The following is a 22,465-nucleotide window of genomic DNA, read 5'->3' as shown; positions in this document are numbered from 1 at the left end:
CCAATCACCGGGTTGGAAAACAAACAGTTTACGTCCTTTATTTGCTTTAGAAGCGTAAAGTCTGTTCTTTTTCTCTATTTGTAGTCGAACACCCTCATGGAGTTCTCTCACCATCTTTGCCTTCTTTTCACCATCTAAACTTACCCTTTCTTCAAAAGGTAAAGGAATTAAGTCCATAGGAGTTAGTGGATTAAAACCATAAACAATTTCAAAAGGAGAAAAAGTAGTAGTTGAATGCACAGTTCTATTATAAGTAAACTCAACAAAAGGTAAACATTCTTCCCAACTTTTCAAATTCTTTTGAATTACAGCACGTAAAAGGTATGTTCTTTTACACACAGAATCATTATCATACAATTCCTTCACATATTCAAAACCTAACAATCTAGTATTCATGGTGTGTAAAAGAACATATCTGCGCGAGAGTGCATCAGCTACGATGTTCTCTTTCCCTTGCTTATACTTGATTACGTAAGGAAAAGTTTCAATGAATTCAACCCATTTTGCATGCCTCCTATTCAACTTACCTTGTCCTTTCAGATGTTTCAAGGACTCATGATCCGAATGGATTACGAACTCTTTTGGCCACAAGTAATGTTGCCATGTCTCAAGTGCTCTTACCAAAGCATAGAGTTCTTTGTCGTAAGTGGGATAGTTCAAGGTCGCTCCACTTAACTTTTCACTGAAATACGCAATAGGTCTCCGATCCTGCATCAAAACAGCACCTATTCCTATTCCAGACGCATCACATTATATTTCAAATGCTTTTGTAAAATCAGGTAAACCCAAAACAGATGCAGAACATAATTTCTCTTTCAAAAGAACAAATGCCAATTCTTGTTCCTCCCCCCATTTAAACCCAACTGAGTTTTTAACAACTTCATTTAAAGGGGCAGCTATTGTACTGAAATCTTTCACAAAACACCGGTAAAAACTAGCTAACCCATGAAAACTCCTTACCTCACTTACCGATTTGGGTGTAGGCCAATCCCGAATGGCCTTAACTTTCTCCTCATCCATCTCGATACCCTGTGCAGTTACAACATAGCCAAGAAACACAATTTTCTGCATGCAAAAGACACACTTTTTAAGATTAGCATACAATTTCTCACTACGCAACACACTAAGTACATTACGCAAATGATCAAGATGCTCAGTTAAGTTCTTGCTATATATCAAAATGTCATCAAAATACACAACCACAAACTTACCTATGAATGCACGCAACACATGATTCATTAAACGCATAAACGTACTAGGTGCATTTGTAAGTCCAAACGGCATTACTAACCATTCATATAAACCATGCTTAGTCTTAAATGCTGTTTTCCACTCATCACCTTCTTTCATCCTAATTTGATGGTACCCACTTTTCAAGTCAATTTTAGAGAAAATACAGGATCCATGTAACTCATCTAACATGTCATCAAGCCTAGGAATGGGATGTCTATATTTTACCATTATGTTGTTGATGGCCCGACAATCAACACACATCCTCCATGTTCCATCCTTCTTTGGCACAAGTAGCACGGGTACAGCACACGGGCTCATACTCTCACGAATGTAGCCCTTTTCCATCAGCTCATCAACTTGCCTTTGAAGCTCCTTCGTCTCCTCGGGATTGCTTCTATAAGCTGGTCGGTTAGGAATTGAAGCTCCGGGTATGAAATCAATCTGATGCTCTATCCCCCTCAATGGTGGTAATCCGCTAGGAGTATCGTCGGGGAACACATCATCAAATCCCTGCAACAAAGAAATAGCAACACTAGGCACAATATGATCAAGATCATTAGTATTAAAGTAAGCCTCTTTGTACACAAGTAAGATCATTGGCTTGTTAGTGAAAAATGCAGATCTGACCTCACCCTCTCTAGCATAAAAATTGGGTTGTTTCTTTAGTTTTTCCACACAATTCTCATCACACTTGCTGACTTTCTTCACTCTTGTCTTACCTCCACTCTCAGCCAGATTTGGGTGTTTTTGAGTTGTGGTCGAATGGTTTGATTTGTTTGGCGTGTTGGCCGAATATTTGCTTGTGTTTGGATGGGTGGCCGAATGGGTTGTAGTGGTTTGGGTTCTAGCCGAATGGGTTGTAGTGGTTTGGGTTCTAGCCGAATGGGTTGTAGTGGTTTGGGTTCTAGCCGAATCTGATGGTCTTCTCTCCCCTTGTTCCTCACCTTGATTTTCTCTCCCCATCGCCTCATTCTCACTTTTTAGCTTTATTTGATCATCATACACCTGTTTGGGTGTAAGAGGTACAAGAGTGATGGCTTTACCATCTTTTACAATGGTATACCTATTTTTAACCCCATCACGAATTGCCTTCCTATTATATTGCCATGGTCTCCCCAACAAGATGTGACTTGCTTGCATTGGTACCACGTCGCACAGAACTTCATCAACATATTTCCCAATCGAAAATGGAACCACAACCTGTTTAGTCACTTTCAGTTCACCACTATCATTCAGCCATTGCAATCTATATGGTTTAGCATGCTTAGCAGTACACAAATTCAGTTTACTAACAAGGGTGGCACTGCAAACATTAACACAGCTTCCACTATCTATAATTAAACCACACACCTTTCTTTGTATGTAACAACACGTATGGAAGATGTTCTCCCTTTGTTCATTAGTATCATCTTCTTTGACCTGAACCTGAAGTGTTCGCCTTAAAACCAAGGACTCCTCAACCGGTAATGCTAACTCATCCCCATCACTATCCTCCAATGGTGGCATGCCTTCACAATCAGAACGGTCACTTTCAGATTCCACATCACCATTATCTCTAATCATCATGATTCTCTTGTTTGGACACTCTGAAGCATAATGTCCATGTCCCTGACACCTGAAACATTTAACATCACGAGTACGTTTAGGTTGAGTTTCAGATTTACCTTTGGCATCAGTAGGGACATCAACTTTAGCCTTTGGTGGTTCAGTTCTAGAAGGACCAAAGGATCTTGGGCGGACAGTGCCCTCTCTCTTTAGATTCAGCTTCCAAGATGATGACGAACCCGAATTAAATGCTGGACGAGCATGCCCCCTCCTAAGTTGTCTCTCCACCTCCGTCGCCATGTGAACCATGTCCTCTAGCTCCACATAGTACTGTAGCTCAACCACATTAGCAATGTCCCGATTAAACCCATTAAGAAATCTAGCCATGGTGGCTTCTCTATCCTCAACAACATTAGCCCGAATCATTGCTATCTCCATGATACGGTTCAGCCCTGTGATACGACCCAAGTAAGGTCAGATTCGGATTTTGGCGTAAAAAGCGCAACAATCCAGGTTTACGGCAACAGTCATAATTCTCAATCCGACCGTTGGATCGGGCTAATATTTTATGTGGACTCTCCAGACATATCTTACTACCTTGGGTTAAAATTGCAGGTCAATCGGAGTTCGGTAAGGCACCCCAATACTGGTCAACAGAGGCTGTACGGATTTTGTTATTTACTTCCATTTGACTTGTGGACTTCCTATTTGATTAGGATTCTTTTCCTCCAAGGATGTGGGAGCTGGTTTTGGGAATTTCCTAGTTCCACAAGGATCTTTAATGAGTTGCAATATAATCTCCTAGTGTGGCAAGGATTCATTAATGTTTCAGAATCATTTTCTTATAAGGATTCCTTATTCATCCTAGCTACACAAGGAAAGAAGGGCTGGTGGTATTTAATGACAAGTCACTTATTTTTATTATTTTCTTTAATGTTTGGGCTTAATTAAAACTTTGTTTTGAGCTAGGGTCCAAGGCTTGTTTGGATCAGGTTATGGGCTTTTCAGTTTAGGGTTTTGGGCCAGTTTTGAGTGGACCTCATATAAGTCCACATAAGGGGTCCATTAGGGTTAACTTTTCAAGAACTATTTAAACTCATGTAAGCCACAATTTCGGCAGCTTTGATGATTATTATTCTGAACTTTTCAGTTTTAACGTGTGAGAGTGATTCTTGCATTCTTTTTTTTGGTAAGCTGACTTGTGTTTTAAAAGAAAATGATACAAAGAATATAATGGGCATACCCAAGATTTACAATGAGGACAGAAACGAAAACCAACAAATGGCTACAGGCTAACCACAACAAAACAAAAACTTGGACCAACTAGATATGCTAGGGGTACAAAAACAACCAGCTAAACATCAAATTAAGAGTCCATGTTCTTGACCCTCCAAAGTCTTTGGATCCTTATGTTTTCATCTGTTTGTTGAACATTCCTCATCAAAACAAGCTTATCGCGAATGATACATTCGATTTGATCAAAAACCAAATTCGAAGCTTTAGACACATCTGCAAAGATCCTTGCATTCCGTTCTTGCCAGATACAATATACTGTAGCTGTGAAACCCAGTTTACGAGAAAAGTTGACGAAACTTTTTCCATGCCAAGAGACAGTGGCCAATCGAATCCATTCATCCAAGCTTTTTGTCATTCTTGAAATGTCGCATCTATCACAAACATTCCACCATAATGCTTTCGCAAAGGAGCATTCGAAGAACAAGTGGTTGTGATCTTCATTATTGCAGAGACAGAGTGAGCACCTATTGGGACCATGAATACCAAACCGATGAAGTCTATCCTGCGTTGAGAGTTTCCGTTGGATAGCCACCCAAAGAAGAAATGCATGTCTTGGGACAGCATTCTTGAACCACACGATGTCATGCCAATCAACCATTTGATGATGAATTCTTAGTTGTTCCCAAGCTACTTTGACTGAGAAACTCTGATTTGGCGAATCCAACCAAACAATCTCATCCTTTTGCCCCTTAGGAGTATAGGTGGAAGGAATAGCTTCTAAAATGGGGTGCCAGCCAATAGCATGAGTGATAGGAATTCTCCATTCTAAGTTATTAATCAGCACGTTCACTCTCGCGTTGTGTTCCATACCTGAATCATAGATGAAACGTTCACCGTAGGTATCAGCGAGCGAGCTGTGAGGATGCCAATTGTCAAACCATAGAGAGGTTGTCATTCCATCTCCGATGACGTGCTTCATCTTCGGCCATGCTAAGGATCTGAGCTTTAGAATCTTTCCCCAAGCCCAAGAGCAGCTTCCTGGCGCCTTGATTGTCCAGAAATTCCTACCTCGCAAGAGATTGGATCTGATCCAAGTAGACCATATTGAGCCATCTGAGTCATTGCACAAGTTCCAAATATGTTTCAACAAGGCAATCTTGTTCCATTCTGCTATCCTTTTTATGCCTAGCCCCCCCTCCTTTTTTGGAAGACATACCTGATCCCAAGCCACTTTAGCCCTGGTAGTGCTCATATCTGAACCTGACCAAAAAAAGGATCTCATAATTTGCTCAACATTTTTCACTACTTCCCCAGGTAATAGGAATAGAGATGCCCAATAGACCTGGATGGAGAATAAGACTGAGTTAATCAGTTGTACTCGCCCTGCGAAAGAGAGTGTTCTACAGGTCCAATGTCAAACTTTGGCGGTAATTCGATCCACGAGGCCCTTACAATTAACAGCCTTTAGTCTGGACGAGATAAGAGGCACTCCCAAATATTTCATAGGAAGCTCCCCCTCTCTAAACCCAAGAATACTGATAATCTGTTCCCTCTCAGCTCCTAACGAACCGCTCAAGAAGATGTCACTTTTGTTTGGATTTGGATATAGACCTGATAGAACCTGAAACTCTGTGAGTACATTTTTGATCATACGGATTGAATGTACATCCCCTTTGCTGAATATCATCAAGTCGTCGGCAAAGCAAAGATGAGAAATTCTGTCCTTCTTGCATCTCCAGTGGAACTTGAAGTTTTGGTTGGCACTCATATTGCAGAACAGCCCTGACAGGATTTCCATGCATAGGACAAACAAATATGGAGATAATGGATCACCTTGTCTCAGCCCTCTCCCCCCTTGGAAGTAACCCGCAAGTTCACCGTTGACGTTGATTGAGAATTGACAGGATGTAACACAAACCATGATCCAATCAATGACTGTTCTAGGGAATCCCATTTTTATCAACGTAGCATCAACGAAATCCCACCGCACAGAGTCATAAGCCTTCATCAGGTCTACTTTCATAGCACAACGAGCTGGACCCGTAGTTGTGTGATAGCCTTTCATTAGTTCCTGAGACAAAAGAATATTGTCGCTGATTCTCCGTCCAGAGATAAAAGTTGTTTGATACGGACCTACTAAGGATGGTAAAACAACTTTCATTCTCCCAGCTAGAATCTTCGCGATGCATTTGTATATTGTATTGCAGCAAGATATAGGACGAAAATCTGTCAACCTCGTAGGATTAGCAACTTTAGGGATAAGGGAAATGGATGTAGCATTCATTTTTTTAAGCATTCTACGAGTCTGGAAGAAGGAGCTAACAGCGTTGATTACATCTTCCCCCACTATGTGCCACATTCTTTTGAAGAAACCTGCGTTGAAGCCATCTGGACCAGGAGCTTTGTTGTTTTTCAAACTAAACATAGCATGCTTAATCTCCTCTCTTGTTACATCTTGTGCTAGTACATGCTGTTGAGTTGCCGACAATTTGTAAATAATTGCCGATTGCATCACTTCCTCGTTCAGGACCCTAGGCATCTGTTTCACTCCCAATACACGCTGGAATATGCAATTACTTCTGATTTGACTGCCTCGTGTCCTTCAGCGACTTCTCCATCCTCCCTTGTAACCAAGAGAAGCTTATTTCTATTCTGTCTACCATTTACTGATTTGTGAAAGTAGCTAGTATTCTGATCCCCCAAGCTAAGCCATTGTATCCATGCCTTTTGTCTGAAAAAACACTCTTCCTGCCCTGACAGTAGAAGCATAGTTACGAACAGCATCTCTTTCTCGCATACGCAATGTTGGATCCTCAGGCGCTGTATGCAGAGCTTGTTGAGCCCTATCCATGTGATCTTTTGCATCTTTGACTCTATCAGAAATATTGGAGAAGTGAGTCTTATTGAAATGTTTAAGTTCCTGCTTTAGCTTCCTTAGTTTGCAACACAATTGATACATTGGACAACCTCCTGAATGCTGATCCCATACTTTCTTCACCAAGGGCATGAACTCGTCATGATCCATCCACATATCGAAGAATCTGAATGGTTTCTTTATGTTCTGAACATTGCCAGTGACTTTTACCACCATGGGAGAATGATCTGACATACCAGCAGGCAAGAATCTCGCTTCCGACAATGGGAAGCGCATATTCCACTTCTCATTCACAAGCACTCTATCTAGTTTCCGCATAATCATATTCTCAGGACATTGGTTCGTCCAAGTATAATGCATACCTGAATACCGAAGATCATCCACTTTCGCTTCACGTATACATGTTTCCAATCTGTCCATATGACCAGCCCACGTAGAAGACCCCCCTAACCTCTCTGACTGGTTGCGGATAGCATTAAAGTCGCCCATAAGAATCCATGGGGTTGACTCCCATCCATCACTACGACTCACAATATCAGACCATAAAGCCTCACGTACAGATGCATTATTGTCTCCGTAAATGATTGAAGTATTAAAACAGATATTGGTAGCTAATATCATGACAGAAACATGGATAGCCTGGTCTGACATTCCCAGAACATCCACCTTCACCAAATCAGCATTCCAACAAACCCAAATACGACCACGACAAGAGAAATCATAATTATACAAGAATGACCAATTACGCAGAAGAAGTTGCGAAACATTATCTTTATTCCTGTCTCTAACCCGAGTTTCAACCAAACCAAAAAAAACCATCCTCTCTTGATGGATGAGTTGACGCAGTTCTGAATGCTTTATGGGATCATTCAAACCTCTAACATTCCAACATCCATTAATCATAGGGAAATAGAGAGGAGTACCAAACATCAACACACGGATTACCTTGACTTGCCCCCCCTCGAGGAGCCAGATTTCTTACTCTTCTTTGAAAAGCCTGGAGAACCCTTTTTCTTTTTTTCTAGAGAGTCTCTAGCCTTGCTAGCTAACTGATTAATAAAAGTTTCCCCGTCAGAAGAAATCGGACTTTGCGGACTTGTTGGGATCAGTGACGTCGACTCCTTATCATCATCTTCCTTACCTGTACCACCTCCCATAACTCCAATATCAACATTCACCTCATGACTAACAGGGTTCATGGTTGCATTACATATGGTTGAACTTTGATCTAAAGAAGTACGTGCATCCCCTTCCTCCGGCACCATGTCTGCTCGTAAGCTCTTCAAAATAAGAGGAGAGGTAGGATTTTCATCTTCATAACAACCAGCATTGGGCACATCTAATGTCGCAAATTCATTCGTATTACAATCAACACTATGTAAAGCAGATACTAAACAACCATTCTCATTACAATTAAGCTCTTTAGATGCCAAACAATCATTCTCACCAATCGTAACACCCTTATTTCGTTTACCAACTACCTGCCATTGAAGCTGATTCTGCTTATTATCTGCATGTTTAGATTTCACAGCTCCTATTTTCCTTTTGCCCTCTGCCCCCATTGTACGATCATCAACTTTACTGGTAGCACATATCGCTGTGGTATGTCCAAAGACATTGCAATTATTGCACCTTGAAGGAATCCATTCATAATCCACTGAAATTGTTATGAATAACCCATTTGGACAGCGAAGGTCGTATTCCTTCACCAGCGTTTTCGAAGCTTCTATCTCAACGCAAACTCTTGCGTAGCTAAGCCTTTTACGCAACAATGTAGTAAGGTCAGCATGAAGGGGAACCCCAATAGCACTCGCTACACAACTCAGCCCCTTAACAGTCCAATACTCGAGAGGAACATTGTAGAGCTTAACCCATACCGGAACTCTATCCAGATCATCTTTCAAAAATTGCATGTTCGGATGCCAACGTTTAAGCACCAAAGGTCTGTTGGCCATGTGCCATGGGGCTCTCTCCAGAACATTAGTGGCGCGATCGACAGAATCAAAAGTGAAGAGAAAGAATCCATTATCAGAAGATAAAACTTCGGATAGACCGTGGGAGCCCCATATTCTTTTAGCAATAGAATTAACAACAGGATAGGGTAATTTCTGACCCACGAAATGACCAACTAGAGTGGATTTCCAAAGTTCACAGCCATCCTCAAACACATCAAGTGGAGGAGCTACTGTCACACGACCATCAGTTATTACGGGGGAGCAAAATGCAAGTTACGGACTGGATTCATATCAAGGGACATCCTACCCTTATTGTCATCAACATCAGAGCCCTTCAAAGCATTTAAAAAAATTCAATTTGGGGCTAAGGTGTAGCTGTTCTTGTTGCTTAGACCCAACCTTCAACTCATCACCTTTAGAACCCAACACAGGATTCATGTCATGACTATTTAGCATGTCTTGGAGCTCTAATTGTAAAGTATGTCCAGATTTAACTCCATTGTGTTGTTCAATGTCAGAGCTAACCATTGGAACAAATTTGACAGCAGAACACAAAGACAATTTGGCAGCATACAAATACTAGAAAAAACTCAGTCCAAGAAGCACTAATAAGCGACCAGCACTGTGATTGGAACACCGATCAGTTCAAACATCCCAACGGTTCAAAGGAAGATACACATGTTATGTATAACATTTTCAAAAATCAGCACAGTTTAACGGTTGGATCGCCGCAGATCTTAATTATACCGAAACTGACCTGAGAATGACGACCTTCTGTTGAACATGTAGAAAACGTTGTTGGAGGCTTAATTGCTAATCTCCACCGTTCAGAATGTGTATCATAACCAGATGCATCACATATCCAAAAATAAGCTTGATCCAATGGTGGAAGAAGGAGAAATATGCCGGCGGCTCTGACTGTTCCGAGAAGGATTTCTCCAGAAATATTCAAATGGCTGGCTTCCGCAGGAGGAATCCAATATGGACGAACTGAGTGATTCTTGCATTCTTCAGTTCTTGAACGAACTGAATCTGACTTATCGAAGATTAACTGGCTTCGTGGCGTCATTCTACTCATTCCAATAGTGTTGGTGCCTTGGGGCAGGTTTCCATTGTGTCGCACTCCTATCAGACCTGTTTCGGCTTTCCGGGATCAGATCTCAATCTTGATTGTGGGTTGCGTAACCACGTGATCACGAGGTTCGCATCAGTTGGTATCAGAGCTAGGCTCCGAAACAAGGTCATATCATTCTGTTATTTTCGTTTTTTTTTTAGTGTCCCTTAAGTTTTTCAGTGTTTGCATCCACCTTCTTGTTTTTCGTGTCTGTGTCATCTAAGCAAAAAAAAAAAAAAGTTTATGTTTCATCTTGTTACTGTCTCTAATCATATCAGTTTGTTAAAAAGAAAAAAAAAATCAGAAAGAAATAGAGAAAAGAGTGATTAGTTGAAATTTGAAGGATCATTCAATTTTTGCCGCAAAAACACAAATCTTGGTGAACCACAAGCAAACCACCTCGGAATCTATTTAAACTTCATATTCAGTCTATTGGGGGTGGGATCGCATGATATATCAAAGTTGGGCTTATTCTGATATTATTTGCTTGAGGTTTTAATTCGAGTTTCAATTCTGCCGCAAAACACTACTCTTAGTGAACCCTAGGTAAAACACCTTGGAATCTATTGAAACTTCATATTCTGAGTATTGGGTATGCGATTGCACCATATATTAAATTTGGGCATATTTTGATTCCGGCTTCTGGAGGTTTTAATTGGAGGATCAATTCTGCCGCAAACTGATCATACAAGGAGTTTGGGTACCTAGAAATTAGAGAACGACCTATAAATTGATTTTTGGTGATTTCATAGTATTGTAATAATACAAATTAAATTCGAGGTCATTTGGATATCGGTTTCTTTAGGTTTCCCGAATTAGGTCTTGTTTTGTCGTAACGGGTCTGTTTGGTGTTATCTTTCAAAACTTGTTTTGTTTCTGTTGATTTCGTTCCTGCCATTATACTATCATCATATTTTGATATTTGGCTGTTGTTTGAGTCATTTTCATCACCCTCGCATTAGTTTGTTTTTCGATAAGTTCTGGTCCAAACAAAAGTCAGATTTGTATTCTCGAGTCTAAATCAATGTTCTTCATGCTATAAACTCTATTCTTGTCGTCGTCTTCTTGTTTTTTTCCCCTATCTGTGTCATGTATTCACTAAGGGAGAGGGAACAGAGGAGGATTGTAGATCAACGATGCGAAATACTAAGCCATGGTTTGGGGGTTCTAGAACGAGAAGTTGACAAGTGTAGAAGATTATTCTATGATCTTGAAGCTTCATGGGAAAAAGAGGTACAACGCCAAAAGGATGAAAGACGAAGGAGAGTCGCTGTGGTTATCATTCAAAAGTATGTACGCAAGTGGTTAGTACGGCGTGCTTATTTGAAATTCTTGTCAGTCACTACTTCTATACAGTGTTGTTGGAGAAAGGTGTTAGCAATAAGGGGATTCCGAAGGCTTAAACAAGAGGCTACTGAAGTCACCATTAATGCTATTCAAGATTCGAGGGCGAATCTTCTTGAAGAGGGAGGGAATGATACGGTTCAGCCCTGTGATACGACCCAAGTAAGGTCAGATTCGGATTTTGGCGTAAAAAGCGCAACAATCCAGGTTTACCGGCAACAGTCATAATTCTCAATCCGACCGTTGGATCGGGCTAATATTTTATGTGGACTCTCCAGACATATCTTACTACCTTGGGTTAAAATTGCAGGTCAATCGGAGTTCGGTAAGGCACCCCAATACTGGTCAACAGAGGCTGTACGGATTTTGTTATTTACTTCCATTTGACTTGTGGACTTCCTATTTGATTAGGATTCTTTTCCTCCAAGGATGTGGGAGCTGGTTTTGGGAATTTCCTAGTTCCACAAGGATCTTTAATGAGTTGCAATATAATCTCCTAGTGTGGCAAGGATTCATTAATGTTTCAGAATCTTTTCTTATAAGGATTCCTTATTCATCCTAGCTACACAAGGAAAGAAGGGCTGGTGGTATTTAATGACAAGTCACTTATTTTTATTATTTTTCTTTAATGTTTGGGCTTAATTAAAACTTTGTTTTGAGCTAGGGTCCAAGGCTTGTTTGGATCAGGTTATGGGCTTTTCAGTTTAGGGTTTTGGGCCAGTTTTGAGTGGACCTCATATAAGTCCACATAAAGGGTCCATTAGGGTTAACTTTTCAAGAACTATTTAAACTCATGTAAGGCCACAATTTCGGCAGCTTTGATGATTATTATTCTGAACTTTTCAGTTTTAACGTGTGAGAGTGATTCTTGCATTCTTCAGTTCTTGAACGAACTGAATCTGACTTATCGAAGATTAACTGGCTTCGTGGCGTCATTCTACTCATTCCAATAGTGTTGGTGCCTTGGGGCAGGTTTCCATTGTGTCGCACTCCTATCAGACCTGTTTCGGCTTTCCGGGATCAGATCTCAATCTTGATTGTGGGTTGCGTAACCACGTGATCACGAGGTTCGCATCAGTTGGTATCAGAGCTAGGCTCCGAAACAAGGTCATATCATTCTGTTATTTTTCGTTTTTTTTTTTTTAGTGTTCCCTTAAGTTTTTCAGTGTTTGCATCCATCTTCTTGTTCTTCGTGTCTGTGTCATCTAAGCAAAAAAAAAAAAAAAAAAGTTTATATTTCATCTTGTTACTGTCTCTAATCATATCAGTTTGTTAAAAAGAAAAGAAAAAAAAAATCAGAAAGAAATAGAGAAAAGAGTGATTAGTTGAAATTTGAAGGATCATTCAATTTTTGCCGCAGAAAACACAAATCTTGGTGAACCATAAAGCAAACCACCTCGGAATCTATTTAAACTTCATATTCAGTCTATTGGGGGTGGGATCGCATCATATATCAAAGTTGGGCTTATTCTGATATTATTTGCTTGAGGTTTTAATTCGAGTTTCAATTCTGCCGCAAAACACTACTATTAGTGAACCCTAGGTAAAGAAAAACACCTTGGAATCTATTGAAACTTCATATTCTGTGTATTGGGGATGAGATTGCACCATATATTAAATTTGGGCATATTTTGATTCCGGCTTCTGGAGGTTTTAATTGGAGGATCAATTCTGCCGCAAACTGATCATACAAGGAGTTTGGGTACCTAGAAATAAGAGAACGACCTATAAATTGATTTTTGGTGATTTCACAGTATTTTAATAATACAAATTAAATTCGAGGTCATTTGGATATCGGTTTCTTTAGGTTTCCCGAATTAGGTCTTGTTTTGTCGTAACGGGTCTGTTTGGTGTTATCTTTCAAAACTTGTTTTGTTTCTGTTGATTTCGTTCCCTGCCATTATACTATCATCATATTTTGATATTTGGCTGTTGTTTGAGTCATTTTCATCACCCTCGCATTAGTTTGTTTTTCAATAAGTTCTGGTCCAAACAAAAGTCAGATTTGTATTCTCGAGTCTAAATCAATGTTCTTCATGCTATAAACTCTATTCTTGTCGTCGTCTTCTTGTTTTTTTCCCCTATCTGTGTCATGTATTCACTAAGGGAGAGGGAACAGAGGAGGATTGTAGATCAACGATGCGAAATACTAAGCCATGGTTTGGGGGTTCTAGAACGAGAAGTTGATAAGTGTAGAAGATTATTCTATGATCTTGAAGCTTCATGGGAAAAAGAGGTACAACGCCAAAAGGATGAAAGACGAAGGAGAGTCGCTGTGGTTATCATTCAAAAGTATGTACGCAAGTGGTTAGTACGGCGTGCTTATTTGAAATTCTTGTCAGTCACTACTTCTATACAGTGTTGTTGGAGAAAGGTGTTAGCAATAAGGGGATTCCGAAGGCTTAAACAAGAGGCTACTGAAGTCACCATTAATGCTGTTCAAGATTCGAGGGCGAATCTTCTTGAAGAGGGAGGGAATGATACGGTTCAGCCCTGTGATACGACCCAAGTAAGGTCAGATTCGGATTTTGGCGTAAAAAGCGCAACAGACATATCTTCTTGGGTTAAAATTGCAGGTCAATCGGAGTTCGAGAAGGCACCCCAATACTGGTCAACAGAGGCTGTACGGATTTTGTTATTTACTTCCATTTGACTTGTGGACTTCCTATTTGATTAGGATTTCTTTTCCTCCAAGGATGTGGGAGCTGGTTTTGGGAATTTCCTAGTTCCACAAGGATCTTTAATGAGGTTGCAATATAATCTCCTAGTGTGGCAAGGATTCATTAATGTTTCAGAATCCATTTTCTTATAAGGATTCCTTATTCATCCTAGCTACACAAGGAAAGAAGGGCTGGTGGTATTTAATGACAAGTTACTTATTTTTATTATTTTCTTTAATGTTTGGGCTTAATTAAAGTTTGTTTTGAGCTAGGGTCCAAGGCTTGTTTGGATCAGGTTATGGGCTTTTCAGTTTAGGGTTTTGGGCCAGTTTTGAGTGGACCTCATATAAGTCCACATAAAGGGTCCATTAGGGTTAACTTTTCAAGAACTATTTAAACTCATGTAAGGCCAAAATTTCGGCAGCTTTGATGATTATTATTCTGAAATTTTCAGTTTTAACGTGTGAGAGTGATTCTTGCATTCTTCAGTTCTTGAACGAACTGAATCTGACTTATCGAAGATTAACTGGCTTCGTGGCGTCATTCTACTCATTCCAATAGTGTTGGTGCCTTGGGGCAGGTTTCCATTGTGTCGCACTCATATCAGACCTATTTCGGCTTTCCGGGATCAGATCTCAATCTTGATTGTGGGTTGCGTGACCACGTGATCACGAGGTTCGCATCAGTTGGTATCAGAGCTAGGCTCCGAAACAAGGTCATATCATTCTGTTATTTTTGTTTTTTTTTTTTTTAGTGTTCCCTTAAGTTTTTCAGTGTTTGCATCCATCTTCTTGTTCTTCGTGTCTGTGTCATCTAAGCAAAAAAAAAAAAAAAAAGTTTATATTCATCTTGTTACTGTCTCTAATCATATCAGTTTGTTAAAAGAAAAAAAAAGAAGAAAGAAATAGAGAAAAGAGTGATTAGTTGAAATTTGAAGGACCATTCAATTTTTGCCGCAGAAAAACAAATCTTGGTGAACCATAAGCAAACCACCTCGGAATCAATTTAAACTTCATATTCAGTCTATTGGGGGTGGGATCGCATCATATATCAAAGTTGGGCCTATTCTGATATTATTTGCTTGAGGTTTTAATTCGAGGTTTCAATTCTGCCGCAGAAACACTACTATTAGTGAGCCGTAAGAAAAACACCTTCGAATCAGTTGAAACTTCATATTATGTGTATTGGGGATGAGATCGCACCATATATTAAAATTTGGGCATATTTTGATTCCGGCTTCTGGAGGTTTTAATTGGAGGATCAATTCTGCCGCAAACTGATCATACAAGGAGTTTGGGTACCTAGAAATAAGAGAACGACCTATAAATTGATTTTTTGGTGATTTCACAGTATTTAATAATACAAATTAAATTCGAGGTCATTTGGATATCGGTTTCTTTAGGTTTCCCGAATTAGGTCTTGTTTTGTCGTAACGGGTCTGTTTGGTGTTATCTTTCAAAACTTGTTTTGTTTCTGTTGATTTCGTTCCCTGCCATTATACTATCATCATATTTTGATATTTGGCTGTTTGTTTGAGTCATTTTCATCACCCTCGCATTAGTTTGTTTTTCGATAAGTTCTGGTCCAAACAAAAGTCAGATTTGTATTCTCGAGTCTAAATCAATGTTCTTCATGCTATAAACTCTATTCTTGCCGTCGTCTTCTTGTTTTTTTTCCCCTATCTGTGTCATGTATTCACTAAGGGAGAGGGAACAGAGGAGGATTGTAGATCAACGATGCGAAATACTAAGCCATGGTTTGGGGGTTCTAGAACGAGAAGTTGACAAGTGTAGAAGATTATTCTATGATCTTGAAGCTTCATGGGAAAAAGAGGTACAACGCCAAAAGGATGAAAGACGAAGGAGAGTCGCTGTGGTTATCATTCAAAAGTATGTACGCAAGTGGTTAGTACGGCGTGCTTATTTGAAATTCTTGTCAGTCACTACTTCTATACAGTGTTGTTGGAGAAAGGTGTTAGCAATAAGGGGATTCCGAAGGCTTAAACAAGAGGCTACTGAAGTCACCATTAATGCTGTTCAAGATTCGAGGGCGAATCTTCTTGAAGAGGGAGGGAATGATACGGTTCAGCCCTGTGATACGACCCAAGTAAGGTCAGATTCGGATTTTGGCGTAAAAAGCGCAACAGTCCAGGTCAATCGGAGTTCGGAAGGCACCCCAATACTGGTCAACAGAGGCTGTACGGATTTTGTTATTTACTTCCATTTGACTTGTGGACTTCCTATTTGATTAGGATTCTTTTCCTCCAAGGATGTGGGAGCTGGTTTTGGGAATTTCCTAGTTCCACAAGGATCTTTAATGAGGTTGCAATATAATCTCCTAGTGTGGCAAGGATTCATTAATGTTTCAGAATCCTTTTCTTATAAGGATTCCTTATTCATCCTAGCTACACAAGGAAAGAAGGGCTGGTGGTATTTAATGACAAGTTACTTATTTTTATTATTTTCTTTAATGTTTGGGCTTAATTAAATACTTTGTTTTGAGCTAGGATCCAAGGCTTGTTTGGATCAGGTCATGGGCTTTTCAGTTTAGGGTTTTGGGCCAGTTTTGAGTGGACCTCATATAAGTCCACATAAGGGTCCATTAGGGTTAACTTTTCAAGAACTATTTAAACTCATGTAGGCCACAATTTCGGCAGCTTTGATGATTATTATTCTGAACTTTTCAGTTTTAACGTGTGAGAGTGATTCTTGCATTCTTCAGTTCTTGAACGAACTGAATCTGACTTATCGAAGATTAACTGGCTTCGTGGCGTCATTCTACTCATTCCAATAGTGTTGGTGCCTTGGGGCAGGTTTCCATTGTGTCGCACTCATATCAGACCTATTTCGGCTTTCCGGGATCAGATCTCAATCTTGATTGTGGGTTGCGTAACCACGTGATCACGAGGTTCGCATCAGTTGGTATCAGAGCTAGGCTCCGAAACAAGGTCATATCATTCTGTTATTTTTTTTTTTTTTTTTAGTGTTCCCTTAAGTTTTTCAGTGTTTGCATCCATCTTCTTGTTCTTCGTGTCTGTGTCATCTAAGCAAAAAAAAAAAAAAAAAAGTTTATGTTTCCATCTTGTTACTGTCTCTAATCATATCAGTTTGTTAAAAAGAAAAAAAAAAGAAGAAAGAAATAGAGAAAAGAGTGATTAGTTGAAATTTGAAGGATCATTCAATTTTTGCCGCAGAAAAACAAATCTTGGTGAACCATAAGCAAACCACCTCGGAATCTATTTAAAACTTCATATTCAGTCTATTGGGGGTGGGATCGCATCATATATCAAAGTTGGGCCTATTCTGATATTATTTGCTTGAGGTTTTAATTCGAGGTTCAATTCTGCCGCAGAAACACTACTATTAGTGAGCCGTAAGAAAAACACCTTCGAATCAGTTGAAACTTCATATTATGTGTATTGGGGATGAGATCGCACCATATATTAAATTTGGGCATATTTTGATTCCGGCTTCTGGAGGTTTTAATTGGAGGATCAATTCTGCCGCAAACTGATCATACAAGGAGTTTGGGTACCTAGAAATAAGAGAACGACCTATAAATTGATTTTTGGTGATTTCACAGTATTTTAATAATAGAAATTAAATTCGAGGTCATTTGGATATCGGTTTCTTTAGGTTTCCCGAATTAGGTCTTGTTTTGTCGTAACGGGTCTGTTTGGTGTTATCTTTCAAAACTTGTTTTGTTTCTGTTGATTTCGTCCCTGCCATTATACTATCATCATATTTTGATATTTGGCTGTTGTTTGAGTCATTTTCATCACCCTCGCATTAGTTTGTTTTTCAATAAGTTCTGGTCCAAACAAAAGTCAGATTTGTATTCTCGAGTCTAAATCAATGTTCTTCATGCTATAAACTCTATTCTTGTCGTCGTCTTCTTGTTTTTTTCCCCTATCTGTGTCATGTATTCACTAAGGGAGAGGGAACAGAGGAGGATTGTAGATCAACGATGCGAAATACTAAGCCATGGTTTGGGGGTTCTAGAACGAGAAGTTGATAAGTGTAGAAGATTATTCTATGATCTTGAAGCTTCATGGGAAAAAGAGGTACAACGCCAAAAGGATGAAAGACGAAGGAGAGTCGCTGTGGTTATCATTCAAAAGTATGTACGCAAGTGGTTAGTACGGCGTGCTTATTTGAAATTCTTGTCAGTCACTACTTCTATACAGTGTTGTTGGAGAAAGGTGTTAGCAATAAGGGGATTCCGAAGGCTTAAACAAGAGGCTACTGAAGTCACCATTAATGCTGTTCAAGATTCGAGGGCGAATCTTCTTGAAGAGGGAGGGAATGATACGGTTCAGCCCTGTGATACGACCCAAGTAAGGTCAGATTCGGATTTTGGCGTAAAAAGCGCAACAGTCCAGGTCAATCGGAGTTCGAGAAGGCACCCAATACTGGTCAACAGAGGCTGTACGGATTTTGTTATTTACTTCCATTTGACTTGTGGACTTCCTATTTGATTAGGATTCTTTTCCTCCAAGGATGTGGGAGCTGGTTTTGGGAATTTCCTAGTTCCACAAGGATCTTTAATGAGGTGCAATATAATCTCCTAGTGTGGCAAGGATTCATTAATGTTTCAGAATCCTTTTCTTATAAGGATTCCTTATTCATCCTAGCTACACAAGGAAAGAAGGGCTGGTGGTATTTAATGACAAGTTACTTATTTTTATTATTTTCTTTAATGTTTGGGCTTAATTAATAGTTTGTTTTCAGCTAGGGATCCAAGGCTTGTTTGGATCAGGTCATGGGCTTTTCATTTTAGGGTTTTGGGCCAGTTTTTGAGTGGACCTCATATAAGTCCACATAAAGGGTCCATTAGGGTTAACTTTTCAAGAACTATTTAAACTCATGTAGGCCAAAATTTCGGCAGCTTTTGATGATTATTATTCTGAAATTTTCAGTTTTAACGTGTGAGAGTGATTCTTGCATTCTTCAGTTCTTGAACGAACTGAATCTGACTTATCGAAGATTAACTGGCTTCGTGGCGTCATTCTACTCATTCCAATAGTGTTGGTGCCTTGGGGCAGGTTTCCATTGTGTCGCACTCCATATCAGACCTATTTCGGCTTTCCGGGATCAGATCTCAATCTTGATTGTGGGTTGCGTGACCACGTGATCACGAGGTTCGCATCAGTTGGTATCAGAGCTAGGCTCCGAAACAAGGTCATATCATTCTGTTATTTTTTGTTTTTTTTTTTTAGTGTTCCCTTAAGTTTTTCAGTGTTTGCGTCCATCTTCTTGTTCTTCGTGTCTGTGTCATCTAAGCAAAAAAAAAAAAAAAAAAAGTTTATATTCCATCTTGTTACTGTCTCTAATCATATCAGTTTGTTAAAAAGAAAAAAAAAAAAGAAGAAAGAAATAGAGAAAAGAGTGATTAGTTGAAATTTGAAGGATCATTCAATTTTTGCCGCAGAAAAACAAATCTTGGTGAACCATAAGCAAACCACCTCGGAATCAATTTAAACTTCATATTCAGTCTATTGGGGGTGGGATCGCATCATATATCAAAGTTGGGCCTATTCTGATATTATTTGCTTGAGGTTTTAATTCGAGGTTCAATTCTGCCGCAGAAACACTACTATTAGTGAGCCGTAAGAAAAAACACCTTCGAATCAGTTGAAACTTCATATTATGTGTATTGGGGATGAGATCGCACCATATATTAAATTTGGGCATATTTTGATTCCGGCTTCTGGAGGTTTTAATTGGAGGATCAATTCTGCCGCAAACTGATCATACAAGGAGTTTGGGTACCTAGAAATTAGAGAACGACCTATAAATTGATTTTTGGTGATTTCACAGTATTTTAATAATAGAAATTAAATTCGAGGTCATTTGGATATCGGTTTCTTTAGGTTTCCCGAATTAGGTCTTGTTTTGTCGTAACGGGTCTGTTTGGTGTTATCTTTTCAAAACTTGTTTTGTTTCTGTTGATTTCGTCCCTGCCATTATACTAATCATCATATTTTGATATTTGGCTGTTGTTTGAGTCATTTTCATCACCCTCGCATTAGTTTTGTTTTTCAATAAGTTCTGGTCCAAACAAAAGTCAGATTTGTATTCTCGAGTCTAAATCAATGTTCTTCATGCTATAAAACTCTATTCTTGCCGTCGTCTTCTTGTTTTTTTCCCCTATCTGTGTCATGTATTCACTAAGGGAGAGGGAACAGAGGAGGATTGTAGATCAACGATGCGAAATACTAAGCCATGGTTTGGGGGTTCTAGAACGAGAAGTTGACAAGTGTAGAAGATTATTCTATGATCTTGAAGCTTCATGGGAAAAAGAGGTACAACGCCAAAAGGATGAAAGACGAAGGAGAGTCGCTGTGGTTATCATTCAAAAGTATGTACGCAAGTGGTTAGTACGGCGTGCTTATTTGAAATTCTTGTCAGTCACTACTTCTATACAGTGTTGTTGGAGAAAGGTGTTAGCAATAAGGGGATTCCGAAGGCTTAAACAAGAGGCTACTGAAGTCACCATTAATGCTGTTCAAGATTCGAGGGCGAATCTTCTTGAAGAGGGAGGGAATGATACGGTTCAGCCCTGTGATACGACCCAAGTAAGGTCAGATTCGGATTTTGGCGTAAAAAAAAAAGCGCAACAGTCCTTATGTGGTCATATCTTGGGTGCAGGTCAATCGGAGTTCGGTAAGGCACCCCAATACTGGTCAACAGAGGCTGTACGGATTTTGTTATTTACTTCCATTTGACTTGTGGACTTCCTATTTGATTAGGATTCTTTTCCTCCAAGGATGTGGGAGCTGGTTTTGGGAATTTCCTAGTTCCACAAGGATCTTTAATGAGGTGCAATATAATCTCCTAGTGTGGCAAGGATTCATTAATGTTTCAGAATCCTTTTCTTATAAGGATTCCTTATTCATCCTAGCTACACAAGGAAAGAAGGGCTGGTGGTATTTAATGACAAGTTACTTATTTTTATTATTTTCTTTAATGTTTGGGCTTAATTAATAGTTTGTTTTCAGCTAGGATCAAGGCTTGTTTGGATCAGGTCATGGGCTTTTCATTTTAGGGTTTTGGGCCAGTTTTGAGTGGACCTCATATAAGTCCACATAAAGGGTCCATTAGGGTTAACTTTTCAAGAACTATTTAAACTCATGTAGGCCAAAATTTCGGCAGCTTTGATGATTATTATTCTGAAATTTTCAGTTTTAAACGTGTGAGAGTGATTCTTGCATTCTTCAGTTCTTGAACGAACTGAATCTGACTTATCGAAGATTAACTGGCTTCGTGGGCGTCATTCTACTCATTCCAATAGTGTTGGTGCCTTGGGGCAGGTTTCCATTGTGTCGCACTCCATATCAGACCTATTTCGGCTTTCCGGGATCAGATCTCAATCTTGATTGTGGGTTGCGTGACCACGTGATCACGAGGTTCGCATCAGTTGGTATCAGAGCTAGGCTCCGAAACAAGGTCATATCATTCTGTTATTTTTGTTTTTTTTTTTTAGTGTTCCTTAAGTTTTTCAGTGTTTGCGTCCATCTTCTTGTTCTTCGTGTCTGTGTCATCTAAGCAAAAAAAAAAAAGTTTATATTCCATCTTGTTACTGTCTCTAATCATATCAGTTTGTTAAAAAGAAAAGAAAAAAAAAAAGAAGAAAAGAAATAGAGAAAAGAGTGATTAGTTGAAATTTGAAGACCATTCAATTTTGCCGCAGAAAAACAAATCTTGGTGAACCATAAGCAAACCACCTCGGAATCAATTTAAACTTCATATTCAGTCTATTGGGGGTGGGATCGCATCATATATCAAAGTTGGGCCTATTCTGATATTATTTGCTTGAGGTTTTAATTCGAGGTTCAATTCTGCCGCAGAAACACTACTATTAGTGAGCCGTAAGAAAAACACCTTCGAATCAGTTGAAACTTCATATTATGTGTATTGGGGATGAGATCGCACCATATATTAAATTTGGGCATATTTTGATTCCGGCTTCTGGAGGTTTTAATTGGAGGATCAATTCTGCCGCAAACTGATCATACAAGGAGTTTGGGTACCTAGAAATAAGAGAACGACCTATAAATTGATTTTTTGGTGATTTCACAGTATTTTAATAATAGAAATTAAATTCGAGGTCATTTGGATATCGGTTTCTTTAGGTTTCCGAATTAGGTCTTGTTTTTGTCGTAACGGGTCTGTTTGGTGTTATCTTTCAAAAACTTGTTTTGTTTCTGTTGATTTCGTCCCTGCCATTATACTATCATCATATTTTGATATTTGGCTGTTGTTTGAGTCATTTTCATCACCCTCGCATTAGTTTGTTTTTTCAATAAGTTCTGGTCCAACAAAAGTCAGATTTGTATTCTCGAGTCTAAATCAATGTTCTTCATGCTATAAACTCTATTCTTGCGTCGTCTTCTTTGTTTTTTTCCCCTATCTGTGTCATGTATTCACTAAGGGAGAGGGAACAGAGGAGGATTGTAGATCAACGATGCGAAATACTAAGCATGGTTTGGGGGTTCTAGAAC

At 39.3% G+C, this 22,465-nt stretch overlaps 1 protein-coding gene across 1 annotated transcript in view; it reads right to left on the bottom strand.

The window, feature by feature from the left end:
• Positions 1 to 28: 28 nt before the first annotated feature.
• The window catches only part of LOC140954995 (uncharacterized), a 78,521-nt gene continuing 56,084 nt past the window's right edge, over positions 29 to 22,465 (bottom strand). Inside the window, exons 3-5 of the mRNA XM_073406388.1 lie at positions 2,178 to 2,536; positions 1,103 to 1,952; positions 29 to 35 (exon numbers count right to left, since the gene is read on the bottom strand). Coding sequence (XP_073262489.1) covers positions 29 to 35; positions 1,103 to 1,952; positions 2,178 to 2,536 — 1,216 coding nt within the window. The remainder of the gene's footprint in view (positions 36 to 1,102; positions 1,953 to 2,177; positions 2,537 to 22,465) is intronic.

This window comes from Populus alba, chromosome 18, assembly GCF_005239225.2.
Source record: "Populus alba chromosome 18, ASM523922v2, whole genome shotgun sequence".
Classification (NCBI taxonomy): domain Eukaryota; kingdom Viridiplantae; phylum Streptophyta; class Magnoliopsida; order Malpighiales; family Salicaceae; genus Populus; species Populus alba.
The sequence above is the reverse complement of the archived record's forward strand: the minus strand, read 5'-3'. Positions and strand labels throughout refer to the sequence as shown.